Genomic DNA, 18,592 nt, shown 5'->3' with positions numbered 1-18,592 from the left:
ACACAAGGGGACTTAGCACACAGCCCTTGGGATCTTTGTTGTTGGTCACTAGTGTGGAGGAGGTGGGACCGCCAGTCTGAACTGTCTGGGGTTGGTTTGTGAAGTCCAATATCCAGTTATACTACACTTTTAGTTTGCCAATCAGCTGCATGGACAAATATGGCCTCTCTCTTTAATGCAAGCCTTTGCATTGGCAGTAGTTGGATCTTCGACAAGGCTCATATTTAAAGAAAAAGGAGCTTTACTCAAAAACTGTGAATAGATTGAAAAATCACATATTTTGGGATATTTGACTCTATTCTTCATGGGATTCCTGCACGGACTATCTCTCAGACTGTCTGTGCACCAGCTCTGTACAGTCGGGATGAGGTTAAGGTTACGGTGAAGTACTTGATGTACTTTCACACCGACTGTTCAGGTGCAGTGGACCCTCTCTGGCCTCGAACGTCACTTCCTTTTGTGTGCGTCTGCGGGGCTGCTGTAGTGTCTGGCTGGGACGGAGGGTTTTCACGCTAAGCAGGCGACTAACCACATTAAACCCATAAAGAGGCGGTTTTATCGGTCCAGGACTGGGGAATTATTTGTCGTCGAATTGAACATTACTATCCATTAAGTTAGAGCTGAGTGGACATTATTCTCTCTCTCTGGCTGGCTCTCATACGCTTCAGTGAACCACTGCAGCAGCAACAGACCGAGCACGCCGCCGCTGCTGCCGTTGTTGTTGTGAGAGAAGAAAACAAGCTCGGCGAGCAGCCCGCTAACTAAAGCTGTGTGATCATTGACAGAGTTCAATACACACTAGCTTCAACTGGAGGGAGCTCTGTGCAGTCACCTACCTCCAAGCCTGTTCAAGAACCGTCAGCTGGGACTATTTTGTCACTGAAGTCGAGGTAAGAAAGCCGGGGTAATGAGGAGAACTAGCGCAAGTGGCTAACTGACATGCTAACTAGCTGTTAGCTTGGAAGCTGTGTTGGCTAGCTGCCTTGTTTGGTCGTAATGCGGTCATGGTCAGTGTCCTCGCTGCTGTCTGAGGCGACACTTAGACAAACTGACTATCAGCTGACGATATAGCTCAAGTGTCGTATCAATTTTGTTAAAGTTAAGCTACGATAGAAAAGCTAACGACCTGTGTTGGACCTCAAGGTAACGTTTGTTGACTTCCAGTTAGCCAACGTTAGGTACTACACTGAGAATGCGTTCACGTTACGTTAATGTTTACGTTAGGCAGCTTGTTGTTGTACAGAGTTTGTTTTGTTATTTTTCACATATTAATCAGCTAAATATAAATATAGTTCTCTAAGATTACTTGCTGGGGGAACTGTGGGGACTACAATGACAACCCTTTTCATATTTTATGGTCGTGCCCAGTATCGTTTTGGGAAGCAATACATGATGAGGCTCAGATGATAATGGATGTTTAGTAGTTAAGTAGTTTTTCTGTATGAGCCTACTACATATAGGAGGAGAACAAGACAAAAATAAGAAAAAAACGAGACTTATAATAAAAACTGATGGAACAATATTGTGTACTAACACAACTAACTGAAATAAAATAAAAATTCACAGGAAATGACCTGGACACAACAAACATGAGGAGCCACTGGTGCATATGTTTATTGAGACTTGCATGTCCACATAATGTCCAATTGTGGTCGCAAAATGTTGTGATTCTATTGTAATACATTTTCTGAACTCCTTCAATACTGCCAATGACAAATAATAATAAATATATAAATTAAATAGTCTATAAAAATCCTAAAATGAACACAGAAGTGAATAAATAGTAAGCTGAAACTCAGTATTTTTAAATTTTATAAACTAAACTGAAACAAACAATCTCACGCTGTAAACTTACAATTTAAACTGGATTGAAAACAAAAATTAAAAACGAAATTAAAAAAACTAATGTAAAATGCAAAACTATAATAACTGATACAGACATGGAGGAATCTGATCAAGCAAACACATATTACAGAAAGAATAACATAATGTTATTGTTTCCTTTATCACTGTTTTTTTAAATGTCATATTTTCCCTCTACTTGTTGGTCCTGGAAGAAGAAGGTTTGATTATTAAACTGGGTATAGTCACCTTTTTTCCCCAATCAGTTTTCATTTACCGTTCAATTTGTATGTGTTTAATTTGTAGCATTTATTTTCCTTTATTATGATTATAATCATTATTATCATAATGAATTTCAAAATATTGTCATTATTATTATTATTATTGTTATTGGTTTTTGTTGTTGTTGTTATTGTTGTTAGTATTAGTATTATTGTTAGAGTCTGACTGATACTGAATTTTTGGCACTGATAACAAAATTAGAGAGTAAAAAAATTCTTATATTAATATATCAGCCAATATTGCAGTAGCCCCTCAAAAATGGTTATCAAACACTTCAAACACTTGTGGCAAAGACATGCAGTGGAGGCAGGATAGTTTACACGTGAACAAAAACTTAATTTTTCAAAATGATATGAGGGCACTGAAACAGTAAACTTTCTCAGATATCTTTTTATAGTTAAACAAAATAAAAAATAAATATGAGTAGAACAAAAAAATGTGTATATTGAGCCTGAAGTAAGAAAAAGAGATGAACTATACATATTCTTCTAAATTCTAGTCAGACAAATATATATGGCTATTATTGGCCTGTTACAGCTGTATGAGTCTTTTTTTAATATTATTATTGTTATTATTATTTATTATTAGTATCATGTATTTTTTAAATGTTTTTTCTTTCTCTTTAGCACTTAAAATATAATTATGAGATTAATATGATGCTATGTTAAGGTACGGTAAGGTTTGTTGTCTTGTTGTATTTATTTTCTACAAAAATATGATTTGTAGCATGGAGAACAAAGTACATGCATGAATTAATTAAATCAACAAAAGCTGAAAAAAACAAACAGGGTAGTTTTGCTTTTTATGGTCTCTATTATTTCTTCAAATTGTGTTAGCTACCTGTTAACCAAGTACCTTAACATTAGTTATTATTGTAGACATCCTGTTTGTGAAGAGCGTTGAACTTTTTACTGGTGCACTCTATACAGTGAAGTTTTTTTTATTATCTCAGAGAGCAGCTACTGTAACTCTGCCCATTCAAATCAGTAGGTGTAGAACTATGAACTACCCGGGACGTACTTCTGATGGCCATAAAAACAGTCTGAAATCGTGGGAAGCCTTATCTGTTTTTATCTTTGTAAACAAAGCAGTTCAAACAGTCTTTGTGTTCTGGTGACCGACTGTATGCACTGAAATATTCAACCCCATCACTTCCACTGAAATACTGTGAAATTCTGGTAAACCTATTATCTAACATAAGCTGTTGATTCAGGGTTGACCCTGGATCACCAAGGCCTCTCTACTAACATTCAGCAAGAGCTGTGGGAGGCTATTACAGTACAGAGCCGTTTTGCTAATCTTTAGATCAATGGCACATTCAATATTTGATTTATGCCTGTCATTGTTAGAGCAATAGCATCTACCAAATTCAGATATATTGTGACATGGTAAACACTGTGGTATATATCAGAAAGAGCTGCATGAGATGATGGACGTGCCTGAAGCTTTGATATCTAGCTCATGGTCATGATAGTCATTATACTTGAACCATGTTGGATATCATTGTCAGGAGTGTCAGATGGTCAGATGAGATGTGGCGAGCAGACGTGCATATTTCAGCAGTTTTCTTTGTTGTGAAGAGTTGTATTTCAAGGCAAAAGAGTGCCTCAGATGGTGAGGAATTTATTCGAGCGCAGTGCTACGGTGACAACACTCAGATAGACATCAAGAGCAGTACACAGAAAGTTTCCTTTGTTTTGAGAAATCAGTTTCACTTTATGTCTTAACCTCCACATTCCTGGCAGTAGTTTTACTTCCTTTTGGCCCCAAGTCTTTTCACGTTTATTTTTCAGCGTTCCTCTATGTCCATAAAAGGCAAGTGAGACTAAAAAATATTACCCTAGGCTATATTTTTATTTGAAGCGAGGAACTGAATTGTTAATAGTCAGAAGTCACACAGCTGTTGTTGCTCACACATTCACAAGTCAGCTGTGCTTTTTCACAACAATGTTAACAAAGAGCAACAGTGTGCTTATTTTGCCACTTATTTTTGTGATGTTTCTTCTGATACGGGTGATTTATGGACTCTTCTCACATGAGTGAATATTGATGATCTCTGACAGTTGTTTTTACATGTTAATGGGATAGTTTGATTTTTTTTGAAGTGGGGTTTTTGAGGTACTTATCCATAGTCGCTGTATTATTTACAGTAGCTATGTGGCGATCGGCTCACACCCAGTTTGGAACAGCAGCAGGTGTCCCGGTGTAGACATGGTCAGTTATAAAATACATTTTAGCCACTTAAAAAATGCCTACCTAAGGAAATTCAATATTCATTTAAGTGTACACAACATTTAAAAAATTTCATTGCTTTACCTTGCCATTAGACAGCCTTTTCTGACAGGAAACCCTTGTTATATAAGCCAAGTTTTACATCACAGATCATCTACTAGTGCCCCGGTTGGTTGGTTGTTATTTTGTGACTTAGGTGAATCTTAACTAACCCACTAAAACACAGAAGGTAGCGGAAGATGAGTAACTTGGCAAAAGAACTTGTGTTCTGTGCGGTGAAACTCCTGTTTTTGCCAAAGAGATCTGGTGACTTTGGAGAGAGTGATATTTGGCTTATATAACTGTGGTTTCCTGTTGGAAAATGCTGTCTGACAGCAAGATAAAGTGATGAAAACAAAAAAAGAAATAAAAATATGGTGTACACGAATCCATCATATGATTAGACTTTAAGGTCACAATTCAATTAGATTTAACATAATTTTGTAAGAACTTATATCTCTGTCATTGTTAAACTATCGAGTCTTGACTTGAAAATTTGTTTTATGCCCTGCCAACTGTCATTTACATTTTCAAATTCCTCTTTAAAAAGATAGTCTATATGGTGTCATATGTGATAAGCTCCTCTCTTCCTCTTCAGACTTGGGGTGTGCTGACTGCCATCTACTGTAGCAGCTCACTGACTATGAATAAGTACTTTATGCAACCCCATTTCAAAAAATCTGAACTATTCCTTTAAAGCTACTTCAGCCTACGATGAGCATTGTTTTTGTATATTATGACCCAGTGACTCTAATTGTGTACTCTGCACTAATAGTATTTCTTTCTGTCCTTCCTCTCCAGGAAATACTTTTTTTTATTTATCTGAGCCACTGTTGGGCACTGGACTTAAGGACCTAAGGAACAGTTTGCACAGTTTCCACCAGCTTGTCTGAAGCCCCCTTCCGACCCAGAGAGTCTTCTGCCCCAGCATGAATGAAGTCAGTGTTGTGAGAGAGGGATGGCTCCACAAGAGAGGTGAGGGGGGCCCTTGTGTTCACTGTCCATCACCTGAGCCTACATTTAAGTAATAGCCCATGTAAAAATCTATATTATAGTATTATAGAGTATTAAATACTCTTCCATGCAGGCCTGTAAGGTATCAGCCCTCATTGATGGTGAACAGCTGTGCTCAGCTTAATGCAGTCACTTACAACAGATTACCATTGTAATAATGTGACACAGAGTAGTGTATTTAACCATTTAAAGGCAAACACACAAGCAAGTAGTCAAACATTAAAAATGTCAATTGTCTGTTTTCCAGGTGAATACATTAAAACATGGCGTCCTCGTTACTTCATCTTAAAGAGTGATGGCTCCTTCATTGGTTACAAAGAGAAGCCTGAGGTGTCCAGTGACCACAGCCTCCCACCACTTAACAACTTCTCCGTCGCAGGTCAGTTTTCCCTTCTGGTTGGCAATTTTCAATAAGTGCCAGATTAAAGTCTGAGAAGTTTGTTTTTTATGTTTTGTTGTCAGTGCCTTCAGTTCTTCAGTGTCAGGCGATGTGTTTATGCTTTGTAGAATGCCAGCTGATGAAGACCGAGCGCCCCAGGCCCAACACATTTGTCATTCGTTGCCTGCAATGGACCTCCGTTATTGAGCGTACCTTCCATGTAGACAGCAATGAGGAGAGGTAAAACATTTTGTAACTTCATGCCCACTTCTTATTGCTGTATGAGGACCATCTTCCCAAATAAATGAGAAAAAATCAGAACTTGACAAAAAAGGAGAAAAATAAACTGGGCTGTGACAGGATTTCAGCACATTCAACAAACTGTGCTTTCAGCTCAGTGTCACTGCTTGTTATTATGAAGCAAAATTTAATGTACTCAGTATTTCCTCACACACATTGGAGCGTTTACTAGTGCAGGCTTGTCTTCAAAATCACTTTTTAATTTCACAGAATGATTCATTTTCTGTCACAGCATCTGAAGGAATGTTACCTCACAGTGGCCAACAGGTGATATTCAAACAGGTCATTAAAATTATGCATTCTAATTTGAAGCATTTTTTTTTTAATTATGTGGATTCTTGAGTATATTTAGATAGAAGAATAACTAGGAAAAAAAAATTAGATTTTGATCTAACCATTGGCCAGTACCACTGAAAATCACTTAAAATGTGAACCACTACATCTGAAAATTCAGTTTACAAATGAAAACAACTGTTTCATGATGTTTCTGAGAAGTTTTCTGTCTACACTGACACACCAGAACAATATGAAAATAGCTAAAACTTATCTTGCTCCCCAAACTAAAAAACAAATGGTTAGGGATGTGACAGACAGTCTGATTACTCTGCTACATGTCAATCCAGTAGCACTCATGTGCCCTATTATAAATTGCAGTACAGTGTTTCAGGATAGCGAGACATTTTTAATTATTTAGTTGCTCTCATGAATATATAGTATATTGTCCTTTTCTCTCGTAGGACAACTGATTAAGTTGAGAAAAGTGAATCAACGCTGTATACATAAACATAAATACAGGTTAAATAATACCTAAGTGCTGTATTTCATGTCAAATAAATAAATAAAGGATTTTGAGCACATAAAAAACTAAACCTATTATGAAGAGAAGGCCAAAATGAAGATGTTGAAATGTTTTCCCATTTAGGCAGCATAGTTTGGCCATAGCCTCTGAGTCTTAGCCTTCTGTCTCTTGTAGATTAGAGTGGATATGACAGAAGTGCTGACAGCGTTGTGTTTGAAGATTTGTTTTACATGAGATAAAATCAACATTACTCTAACTAAAATAATGTCTGTGATTAAATGATTTTTTTATGTGTTAACTAAAACAAATATTTCTTTTAAGGAAGAGGAGAAAGGCACAAGGAACAACATTTTCACAAAATCCAGAGGGCCTAAATGGGCCAGTGTTCACTACAGGCAGGGAAATTCAGTTTGTGAGAATAGGAATGACCATCATGCTCAAAATAGACTTCAGTGCCAGATTAAACCTGATTTATTCACCCCTAACCCCACCAGTCGTCATTGAGTTTTGTTTACTTCTGCTCTGCCAAATACCAAATCCCAGTAGCGCCCCCCCCAGCAGATTAACCTCTACCTTCTGAATTTAGCTTTCCAGACTACTGTTTTTCCTTTAAGATACATTTTGGCATAACATCAATACCATCTGTCATATACAAAAATATACTATTGTTAGCTTAGGACAGAACTAGCCAAATCAATTTTTTTAAGAATAGATTCAGAGTAATGTATATGTGGCTCTGGATAGATTTGATAAGGGCAATGTGTGTTTTCTTCTGGGTCAGGAAGGAATGGATGCGATCGATCCAGGCGGTGGCAAATAGCCTGAAGAGTCAGCAGCAGGATGAGGAGCCCATGGAGATCAAATTTGGCTCGCCGAGTGACAACAGCGGCACAGAGGAGATGGAGATTGCTGTGTCCAAATCCCGCACAAAAGTGGTCAGTATTTGCACAAGCAGCGCCTGGCAGCTGAGTGTTTGCTGTGTTTGTCCAGCTAAGCTCATCTTTATTGAGCAAGTTGTTCAAACTTTAAGCCTCTTTCTCAAAGCTTTTTGATGAAGCAACCTTCAAATGAGCAGAGGGTCACATTTGTGTGCATATTTTGTCTAGTGCTGATTCACTACAAGTGATTTTGAACGGCTCTGGTTTTACAGGCTTTGTTTGTCTGTTCACTATTAACTTTGTCATTCAGTGTAAAAAAAAGTATGTAGAAATGCAGTGTAGATAGCTGTTAACGTTGACTGACCAAGTAGATTGGTTCCTCAAAGTAGTTTGATTTTGACTGCTTCTTAATGAAAAATATTCTTCTACTTGTATGGGCCTATCGTTATTTGAATGATTTCCTGCTTTACACTCTGTCTGAAATGATTCAAATTGTGATCATTTTGTCAGTGTAGAAAAGAGTCCACTTCCCTCCTGCTGTCTCTCAAGTGTTTATCTAAAGGCACATTTCTCTATCTGTCTATCTACATGTATATATATATATATATATATATATATGTGAGTATATATATATATATATATATATATATATATATATGTGAGTATATATATATATATATATATATATATATATATATATATATATATATATATATATATATATATATATACTCACATGCCTGCGAGAATAAAGATACTGGAAGTCCATTGGGCGTAGTTATGCTCAGACATTTATCACAAAATTCCACAATTAATTCTGTGAACCAGTCAAAAAAATCCACGTCAGTTCTCCCACCAAATGAGTGCAACAAAACTTCTCTGCTTAATCTGCTTCAACAGAGTTATTTCCCTCCAGACTCCTTTGACAGAACAGTAATTGTACCTCCCAGGACACAAGAGTTGCAGGACTAAAGCTGCCTTGATCTGCAGGAAGTGGCATTAGTTTAGGCTCAAATTAACAAGCTAAAACACCAAAGATCAAGACAAGATCTGCCACATGTACAGTCTTGAGGAATGGTCTAAACAGTAAATGAGCTGTTTCTAATAGGTTTTCTGATAGTTATTGATTTTTTTTTTTATCATATATAGACATCAAATTCCTGCAAATTCCTATTCCTGCACACTTGAAAAACAGACATTTTTAAGTCTGATCAAAACTCATAGATATAACTTTAATGATGTCTTGAAGAAAAGCTAGGTAAAAGCTTACTCTTGTGCACCAGCAGACGTGTTCACCTTTGTCATGGCTTATCTTTGACTACTGTTTCTACAGACCATGAGTGATTTTGACTATCTGAAGCTGCTGGGGAAAGGGACATTTGGCAAAGTGATCCTGGTGAAGGAGAAGGCCACAGGGATGTACTACGCCATGAAAATCCTCCGCAAAGAAGTCATCATTGCTAAAGTTAGTGCTAATCACATCACAGTGAAATATTGACCTTAAATTGTTTTGGAACCATATTACTATCTACTAATATGTGATCTGGCTCTCATCTATGTGTGTGTGTATTCCTCTAGGATGAGGTGGCACATACAGTTACAGAAAGCAGAGTTCTCCAAAATACGCGGCATCCCTTTCTAACAGTGAGTTACCAGTGCCCGTATTGTTCTCTAAGTTAATGCTCTCCAAAACAAAAGTACCATTTAATCAGTACAATGCAGTCAATAATTTTTGTTTTCCTCCTCTACAGACACTAAAATATGCATTTCAAACACATGACCGGCTATGCTTTGTGATGGAGTATGCAAATGGAGGAGAAGTAAGTTTTCCTCTGTTTCATTTGGCCTATAATAGTGTGTGATGTGTTAATATTTCTGTGTGCTTTTTTAAGATGGGGAATTGTAGTAGAGGTGTTTAAAAAAAAAAAGTCAAAGCACTATGATGCATCAGTTTAATGGTGCTTTCACATTTAACCTGTTTGGTTAAAACAAACCCTGGTACAATTGCCTGGCTAGTGCAGTTTGTATTGACTGACATGAAAGCTGGAAGGTCTCAGTCTGAATCCAAGCGGACTATGGTGCAGTTTGTCTGTGGTGTGAAAGCAAGATGACCAACCACTGCATTTTTGATAGTAGATATATGCTTTTAGAACAGTACTAGTACTAGGAAGTAATGCTTCTAATCTATTATTTCTTCATGATCTCTTTCTGATGCTCAAGAACATGAATATGCACATTAGAAGTACAGAAGTGCTGCATAAACTGCTCAGTTATTTGAATTCAGTTTTCTTTCATTTGTCTTATCAATTATCTGTCAAACTGCATGACTTGAGGTTTTCTGCCCTTGGTTCATCTGTAAAAACCCAGTGTGTTAAACATGAACTGGACCTGAACTAAAATGCACTAATGAACCTTTTTTTTTCCTGTCCGGACCAAATGAAACGAACGAAAGGTGTGACAGCACCCTAAGGTTTGAAATCTAGAAGTTATGCTTTTTGGAAGCATCAAAATCAGATTGGATTGTGGGCTACATGTGGAATTTGATGATACATGTAACTGTTGGAGAAGGAACTGATATCAAATTAGTCTTTGGCTTAATTGTTACACCGATTGCAGATCTTGCTTTGGTTACTGCATGTACTGGACTGTTTTTTAATCCTGAAATTCTGATTAAAAAAACAAATTTCTAAATGTCTGTGAACATCCATACATAAATATTGAAATGCACACATTGCAAATAACCACAAAGAATAATGTTAGACTCAAGAAATATGTTTCGATCAAGTATCTCAAAGAACACAGGAACTGTTTCTCATTCCTATATCTACTCTCTTTGTTCTTTTCAGCTCTTCTTTCACTTATCACGGGACAGAGTGTTCACAGAAGACAGAGCGAGATTCTATGGCGCAGAAATAGTGTCAGCACTGGAGTACCTACACTCACGCAATGTAGTTTACAGGGATTTAAAGGTAAGGTGTCTGCTTGCTCTGATAGTATAGTATTAATTTATAGTAAATTAGCTGGGGTGGTATTATTTAATGTATTATGATCTTATATTGTTTTACAGTCTAAGGTCATAGCAAGGCCTTTCATAAGTGCTACCGTTTCATAGGGAATACTTGCTTATGACAGAGCTATGTTAAAGGACAAAGCTCACATCGTCACTGGCTAACTTTTGAGATTCATGTTAGGCCTTCTCTTTAATCTTATACTGTAGCCATGTGGCTGTCCACCATGTTAAATGTCTCAGTCCTCTTCCCACCATAGCTGTCCACTAGTTTGATTCTAATTAGAATTTTTCCCTGCACAGCTGGAGAACCTTATGTTAGACAAGGATGGCCACATAAAGATAACAGACTTCGGGCTCTGTAAAGAGGGGATCACAGACGGAGCCACCATGAAAACCTTCTGTGGAACCCCAGAGTACCTGGCACCAGAGGTAACTATGTAAATAAGTATTGATGCCACAGATGAGCACATGATGGACAATACTTTTAATAGTCTGTCAGTTTCATGTCTGAACATTTTAGAGGATTTTTTTTTACTTTATTGAGGGGCACAATGTGAAAACCAGTCAGGACAGTAGCTCTGCTGGCAGAGCAAGTTGTCAAATTGTAGTGTTGGTGTTTTAGTTACCACAACAATGAAAGCTAATGCTAAGAAATTATCATTGACAATCAACAGGTTCCTGGGATGTGAAAGCTAGCTCTCTGAAATTTTGTTCAAAAACTAAATATGCTATTGCATCAATGTATCCAAACAGTAACTACATTATTTCCCCTGAACTGCTGTAAAACAAGCTCTCTTACACTTAAATAAAACAGCAATTAAATCAGTAATATATGCAGGAGCACGGTGTATTCAAGTGGTATTTAAAGTCATTGTGTATCTAGAAATAGCACCTTGAAACCTGTTTTATTTCACTTTAATTTCCTACCCTGTCAGGTGCTAGAGGACAATGACTACGGACGGGCGGTGGACTGGTGGGGACTGGGCGTGGTTATGTACGAGATGATGTGTGGCCGGTTGCCCTTCTACAACCAAGACCACGAGCGTCTCTTTGAGCTCATCCTCATGGAGGAGATCCGCTTCCCCAAGAACCTGGCTCCTGAGGCCAAGGCCCTGCTGGCCGGTCTGCTCAAAAAGGATCCCAAACAAAGGTTTGTGGTTTGCAGCTGATGTCTGTTTTTCCAGCATACACATTGGTAATCAAGCGTTAATTTAGTAAATCCATGAAGAATAATTTGATGAATAATTGGGATAAAATTAAGCACATGATAATAGTGACATGAAATGGTGTCTCTTATGATGTGAGCACTATCCTCCAAAGATATTTGTATAGGTATTTAAGAAAAACTTTTGCATTTCCAATTTACTGATATATTCACATTTTTTTCCACTCAATTGCAGAGAACATAAATTATCTCTTGCAGTAGATTAACATATTATTATGCTTAATCTTATCTTCACTGGAAGATGCACATAAAATATGATTTTCAAAATGTATACATTCATTGGACAGAATGAGAAAATTACTGCTGATGCGTCTTTTGTCTCTTTATTTCCTGGTTATAAAGACTGCATTACAGTTAAGTGATGTAGTTTTCTGAACTTTCCAGACTGTTCCATTATTATCCAATTAGTAATTATATCCTCATTACTGATGATTTTTATTTTAAAAAATCTCCTTGTGTATATATTTTGCAAAAGCACAAATTGCCATCCCTACAATATTGTAGCAATATTGATAAGTATTTCTACTGAGGTATTTTGTCAGAAATTATGTGAAATTTGATTGTGTCCATATCGCCTAGGGCTTCTACAAGACCATTGTTTGCACTATTTTAGAATTTATGTTAAGTTATTTTAAACAAAATTAGTATATCAAGATATATATGGTATTTTGTAAAATAGCTCTATAGCTATACTAAACAATATATACAATATTACATTGTAAAATAGTATTGAGATACACCTATCAAGAGTAATGCACTATTGATTAGAAGATAAAAAGAAATGCTTCCTATTGATGTACGGGGTGTGACGGTGAAAATGTGGCTGTTTGGCGGATGAGCTAGCTCCTGAAGATGCAGCTGTACAGCTTGAGAAAAACATTTTCTTCCTGGGATTTTGCACCTGTCCACTGTGCTCGGGGCCATCACATATTCAGCTATAAAATAAGTAACCACATTATTAAGCCCTTGTTCCCTCCTGATTAGTTTTGGTACAAGGTAATGGCCATAAACAAGGACATAATTGATTGTTGTTTTGGTCAAGCCCCAGTGTTTCTGGGAACAGTCAAAGAACTGCTAATATTAGCACATTGAACACCACCCGCAGGCTTACTAACACATGCACCTGTAAACAGTAAGGAAATGAGGAATAAATTTGTCTACAAGTTGGTAAATGCAGCAAGTGTGTGCTGTACATTTCTAATGACACTGTTTGTGCAATTATTTGCATAAATAAAAGGTGCCTGCTGAAGGGGTGATGATAAATGGTGTTTTTGTTTTGTTTCCAGGCTTGGAGGCGGACCAGATGATGCCAAAGATGTGATGAGCCACAAGTTCTTCACCTCCATTAACTGGCAGGATGTTATTGAAAAAAAGGTGAGGTGCTGTGGGGAGAAAAAAAAACCAAAAGATGTGCCATCTAAAATAAGATGTTGAGAATCTAAAATGACTTGTATTCTGCTTCTCCTCAGCTTGTTCCACCCTTCAAACCCCAGGTCACATCAGAGACGGACACACGATACTTTGATGACGAGTTCACAGCACAAACCATAACAATAACTCCTCCTGATAAGTGTAAGTAGATAAACATCTGTCATTTGTGCTTTAAAGGGATAGTCTGGGGTATATAATGTGGGGTTGTATGAGGTACTTATTGATGGTCAGTGTCAGTTAACGATAATAGATGGCGGTCAATATGCCTCCAGTTTGGAGAAGCGGAGAGGAGCATAAGCACGGAAATTAAGCAATATACTCCTGTGGACAGGGTCAGCCAAAAAAGGTATTTTTTATAGCCACTTAAAAAAGGCTTACCCAAAATCAATTTCAGTTTAGGTGTACGCTATATCCAGAATATTTTCACTGATGTACTTGTCCATCAGGCAGCCTTTTTTGGCAGGAAACCACTGTTATACAAGCCAATTACTCTCTATTCAATGTTCTCTCTAAACCAACCAAACTCCATTGGTGAAATCAATAATTTTACCTCACAAAAACTGAGTTGCTGGTTTACCACTGCCTCACTTTTTTAGTTTGTGGTATTTTGTGATCTTAAAAGAATAGTTCAGATTCACAGAGTCAACAGACTCAATAGATTGAGGAAGCAGAAGACCAGCAGCTCCCGTGTTCTGCAAGGTAAAATTACTGATGTCACTAATGGAGTTTGGTTGGTTTGGAAACAGTGATTTATGGCAGCGGTTTCCCATCTGAAAAAGACTGTATGACAGCAAACATACGTGGGGAAAATATTCTAAATATTGTGTACACTTAACCTGATAATGAATTGTTTTTGTTTTTTATGTTGTCCTTTTTTTAAGCGGCTAAAATACGTTTTGTTGCTGACCCTGTCCACAGCAGTACATTGCTTAGCATCTATGCTGGTGCTCCTCTCTGCTTCTCCTAACTGGGGGTGTGCTGACTGCCATCTGCTGCAGCTAACACACCAGATATTGACTAAGTACCTCATACAACTGCACATTAAGTAAACCTGTCACTTAAGAACTGGCTTTATAAGTGCTAATGTACATCTGTTTTGAACTGATACTAATACTGTATGTATTTTTTTTTCTCTCTCCCTTTCTGCATCCTCCAGATGACAGTTTAGATGCCGAGGATTCAGATCAGCGTACGCACTTCCCTCAGTTCTCCTACTCTGCCAGCATACGGGAATGATCACTCGGACTCTTGAACAAGCAGGCAGACTTACACACAATCACAATCCCACATACACACTTGCACTGCTGGGGAATTTGAATGACACAAAAACTGGCACAAGACACATTTTCATTCGGTCTTTAATGCACTCACGTACACTCACAGACACACACACACACACACACGTACTGGCAGATCAGACAAGACAGGGATCATAAGAGTATGAAAAGAATACACAGGCCGTGAACAACTGACCTCAGCAGGTTTGTGTGGATAGACTGGCAGCTTTGTCTTTGTATGTCCTCTCAGGGTCGGCTTTAGGCTTCCCTGCGGGACCTCTGCTGCACTACACTGGGTAACACATCAAAGCCTTGACACTTTGAAAACCAGGTTATGCCAGCAAGTACCACCTCTTTACCAGCTGTACCCATGCTACACACACACACACACACACACACACATCCCCACCAACCCATGCATAGACTACATATATATATATACACACAAAAGTACTTGATAGAATTTTAAAAAAGTATAATCAGAATTAGGAAAACAAAAAAGATTTGGGAAAAAGACAAATTTTTATTTCATCAGTTGTTACGGTTTTAAATGTAAAGCCATATTTCTGCTTTTTTTTTTTCTCCATTTTTTTAACAAGTGCTCTTTCTGGAACTTGCTGTTACAAATCAAGTGTGGGACCGTTCCTACAGTACGGGGAAATGGGGAAGAGGGGGAGGGGAGGAGGGTTGCCATTTCTGTGTTTGCACTGCACGTGTGTATAAGAATAAGCGTGGATGCGTGGATGTATGTGTGTGTGTGCGCATATGAGTGGATGAGAATGTATGAACAACCATTTTTGATTCTCAACCATCCATTTGTGTCTGTTTTTATGCATGTTTATAAACTCTGAATGATTGCTGGAATATCGACAGGAGAGGACACTACGCGGCGCACTCAATGGCCTTTTTAAAAGGGAACAAGCATGTAATTTGTGATTGCTGTGACCAGCCTTGCGCTAAGTTGACTCAGTCAGGAATAGAAACTGGGATATCTTGCATGGCTACCCTTTGCTTAAAAAGCTGCATTAATTTAACTCAAAGTGATGCAGGAGTCATGTCGCCGTGTCCAGACTGATGAATCGACCAGCTAGTTACTGGGTGAAGGTGTAAGATTTCATTAAGGCCAGTTGCGCTGTGTAGGAAAGGGGAGAATAAAGACTAGACATTTGACTGCAGCCTGTCTAGAGAGACCAACGCATTCACTGTCCTCAATCCAGTAATGCTCACGCTAAAGAGTTAGGCACCAATCTTTTGTTCATTAAGTAAGTTGAAAAAAATATTTTTGAAATAAGCCTTTTGAGTGTTCCCGTATTTAAAGAATGACAGTTCATTCGTCAAGTCTTTATGGTGAGGCCAAAAAGTTGACTGACTTAGTGGACGTTTAACACTTCAAATGATTCCACATTTGATGTTCAGAACCTTTGGTTTGTGTTTCTTTAATGCTGTGTTGAGGCACTTAAATCTATGTAGTTGTGTGTCTGGAGCAACAGTCTGCAGGTTTACGGTCCAACTAAACTCTACATGAGCTGGTCGACCAACCTTCAACCTGCTGATGGGGAACTAATCAAAACATCAGCTCATGTATTGTTCAGTTGAAATATAATCTGCACACTTTGAGTCATGACGGCACAAGATTGAGAGAATTTCTGGACAGCATACTGAAAAAGTGCTCATGTTGATAAGCATTTTATATTCCATGTTGCTGGAAGAGATGTTGGATGCTCTTTGAGCTTCACTAAAGGAACATCAAGATCTTTTTTGTTTATCATTGTTATGTTTCTGTTTGTTGTTTTTCTTCTCCTTTTTTGTCCATCTATTTCTCAAATTTTGGAAGACACGTTGTCTTGTTTAAGTATACGTTATATAAAATATATATATTAAAAGTTCTTAAACTGCTTTCTTTTTTATTAAGTTGTTCATTCAAGGGATTTCCATTTTTGGATTTCTTATTCAGCTAACATAGCAACTGTCAGTTATTTGTAGTAATTTTAAATGTGCAGTTAATTTCTGGTTTGCATTATCACGTCCTTTAATATACATAATTGAGAATATGTAAAGAATTCATTATTAAGAGAAATTAACATCAGTTTGATCATTCAAAGACAGAAAGAAGTCCTAAAGCACTTAAATTTGCCTGCATTTTGCAGAAAACATTTCAACATTTTATCTAGAATAATGACATTGTCAGTTTAATATTTTTTCTCCCATTCTCTGCAGAGAACTAATTGTACAGCCATGTTTTAAGTTTTAGCAGAAACATCTATCAGCACCCACCACTCATGTCACACATTTTGTTTTTAAGTTTGTGTGAGTGACGGAGTGACAGAGGATGACAGTGAGATGTCTGAGTGAAAGTTGTGATAATGACACAGAAAAGCAGCAGGTCTTTTGACTCTCGTCGCTGGGCAGCAGGTGGCCCCAGTTCCTGCAGATGATAATGTGATCAAATGGCTTTGATTTACAGTTCACAACTCCAGCACCTCTTCTCACTGGCTCAGGCACAGCCACCATACTCTAGCCTAGCGTCCTGCTTTGGAAACGGCAGGATCAGATATCAGAACCACTGCACTGATGGACTCCACTGTGGATTTGCCTTCATTGCTATCATGGCCATAAGGGGGTGCTGCTGAACTTTTTTAATATTGGTTGTGAAGCCATACTCTGAACCTCGCTGCTGCTGGCCACGCTTTAAGCAATGCTTCACAGCTGAACATGCAAGTTAATACCCCTGACCTCTCCTGTAGGCATACACAGGCACAACAAGTGCCTCTTCACTATCGTGTAAATACCAAAAAAAAAAAAAAGCTTGATGGTTGGATGCAGCATTAGTAGAAGGGGAGGCCTGCAGCTTTGTAGTATTTGATTTGCAGCTTTACTATGGTTACCTTGCTTCTCTGTATATTTGAATGTGATCAACAGTCACGAATGTCACACCTGATGCTGGTGTAACAAGATTTTTTTTTTGCTTGTTGCTGTTAGTTGAGGCTCAGAGGGCAATGAAAAAAAGCAATCTTAAAGGGGAGGACATTGTCCTGGTAGACAGTTTCAGCCCCCCCTTTGCAAGACTTTACAATGTAACGGGTGATACCTGCTACAATACGGTAGCTTATAACATTTGCAACTATAATGTGCCAGTAAACATTTTTACTGAATAAAACTGTCTGTGTCATTTTTCATGCTATTTTCACAGTGTACAGTGGGGATGTAACATCATATTAACACATAACATATATCCAATTTTGTGATATTGCAATAAGAAAATGTCTCAGTATCAAACGGTGGTGATATCTACCGCAATATTACATGGTTAATTATTTTACCTATTTAATTTTTATAAAAGGACTGCTGCATTGTGTTTGGTTTGCAATTGTACACATAATTCCAGCATTCATTGTCGAAAACAGTTCATGCAAAGGAAAGAAAGCATGGGCACTGCACTTGATGTTAGGAAAAACACATTTTATGTGAACAAAAAATGCTGTGCTCATTAGATTTCTAGTTTAATCACTTTTTTCACATTTTTCTTTGTTTTTTAAAATCATGACAAATATTGTGTCATGGACTTTTTATTGTGGTGTTATAGTGGGGTCATGACATATATACACCTGCACACTCTTATGAAATCCACTGCAACAGATCTGCACTCTTTTTAAAGTGTTTATTATCCATGTCTGACGTCTGTGTCAGTAATGGTAGTCTTCAGTGTATCATGATCAGGGTCAGGGTCATGTGCCCGGTATTATTCTAAGAAAAGGTTATTTCATGAGTTTTTGAAAGCCTAGTTCTGATATTATTTTAGAATAAAAATCTTTCCGTTGCACAGCTTGAAGCCAACACCATGCATTAAAATAAGAAGATAAGGATTTGTTGAACTAGAATTACAT

The 18,592-nt window shown here is 37.7% G+C and overlaps 1 protein-coding gene across 1 annotated transcript; it reads left to right on the top strand.

The window, feature by feature from the left end:
- The first annotated feature begins 444 nt into the window (after nucleotides 1-444).
- Nucleotides 445-14,694, top strand: akt2 (AKT serine/threonine kinase 2). The gene is made up of 14 exons (XM_084717158.1): nucleotides 445-890; nucleotides 5,197-5,370; nucleotides 5,657-5,788; nucleotides 5,917-6,028; nucleotides 7,669-7,822; nucleotides 9,099-9,230; nucleotides 9,344-9,409; nucleotides 9,517-9,585; nucleotides 10,612-10,734; nucleotides 11,076-11,204; nucleotides 11,711-11,925; nucleotides 13,287-13,374; nucleotides 13,470-13,572; nucleotides 14,588-14,694. The coding sequence occupies exons 2-14, from the start codon at nucleotides 5,325-5,327 to the stop codon at nucleotides 14,665-14,667; spliced, it is 1,449 nt and encodes a 482-aa protein (XP_084573284.1). The 5' UTR covers nucleotides 445-890; nucleotides 5,197-5,324; the 3' UTR covers nucleotides 14,668-14,694.
- The last annotated feature ends 3,898 nt before the right edge of the window (nucleotides 14,695-18,592 follow it).

The sequence above is a fragment of the Lutjanus erythropterus genome, chromosome 4, assembly GCF_056507025.1.
Source record: "Lutjanus erythropterus isolate fLutEry1 chromosome 4, fLutEry1.hap2, whole genome shotgun sequence".
Classification (NCBI taxonomy): domain Eukaryota; kingdom Metazoa; phylum Chordata; class Actinopteri; order Lutjaniformes; family Lutjanidae; genus Lutjanus; species Lutjanus erythropterus.
The sequence above is the reverse complement of the archived record's forward strand: the minus strand, read 5'-3'. Positions and strand labels throughout refer to the sequence as shown.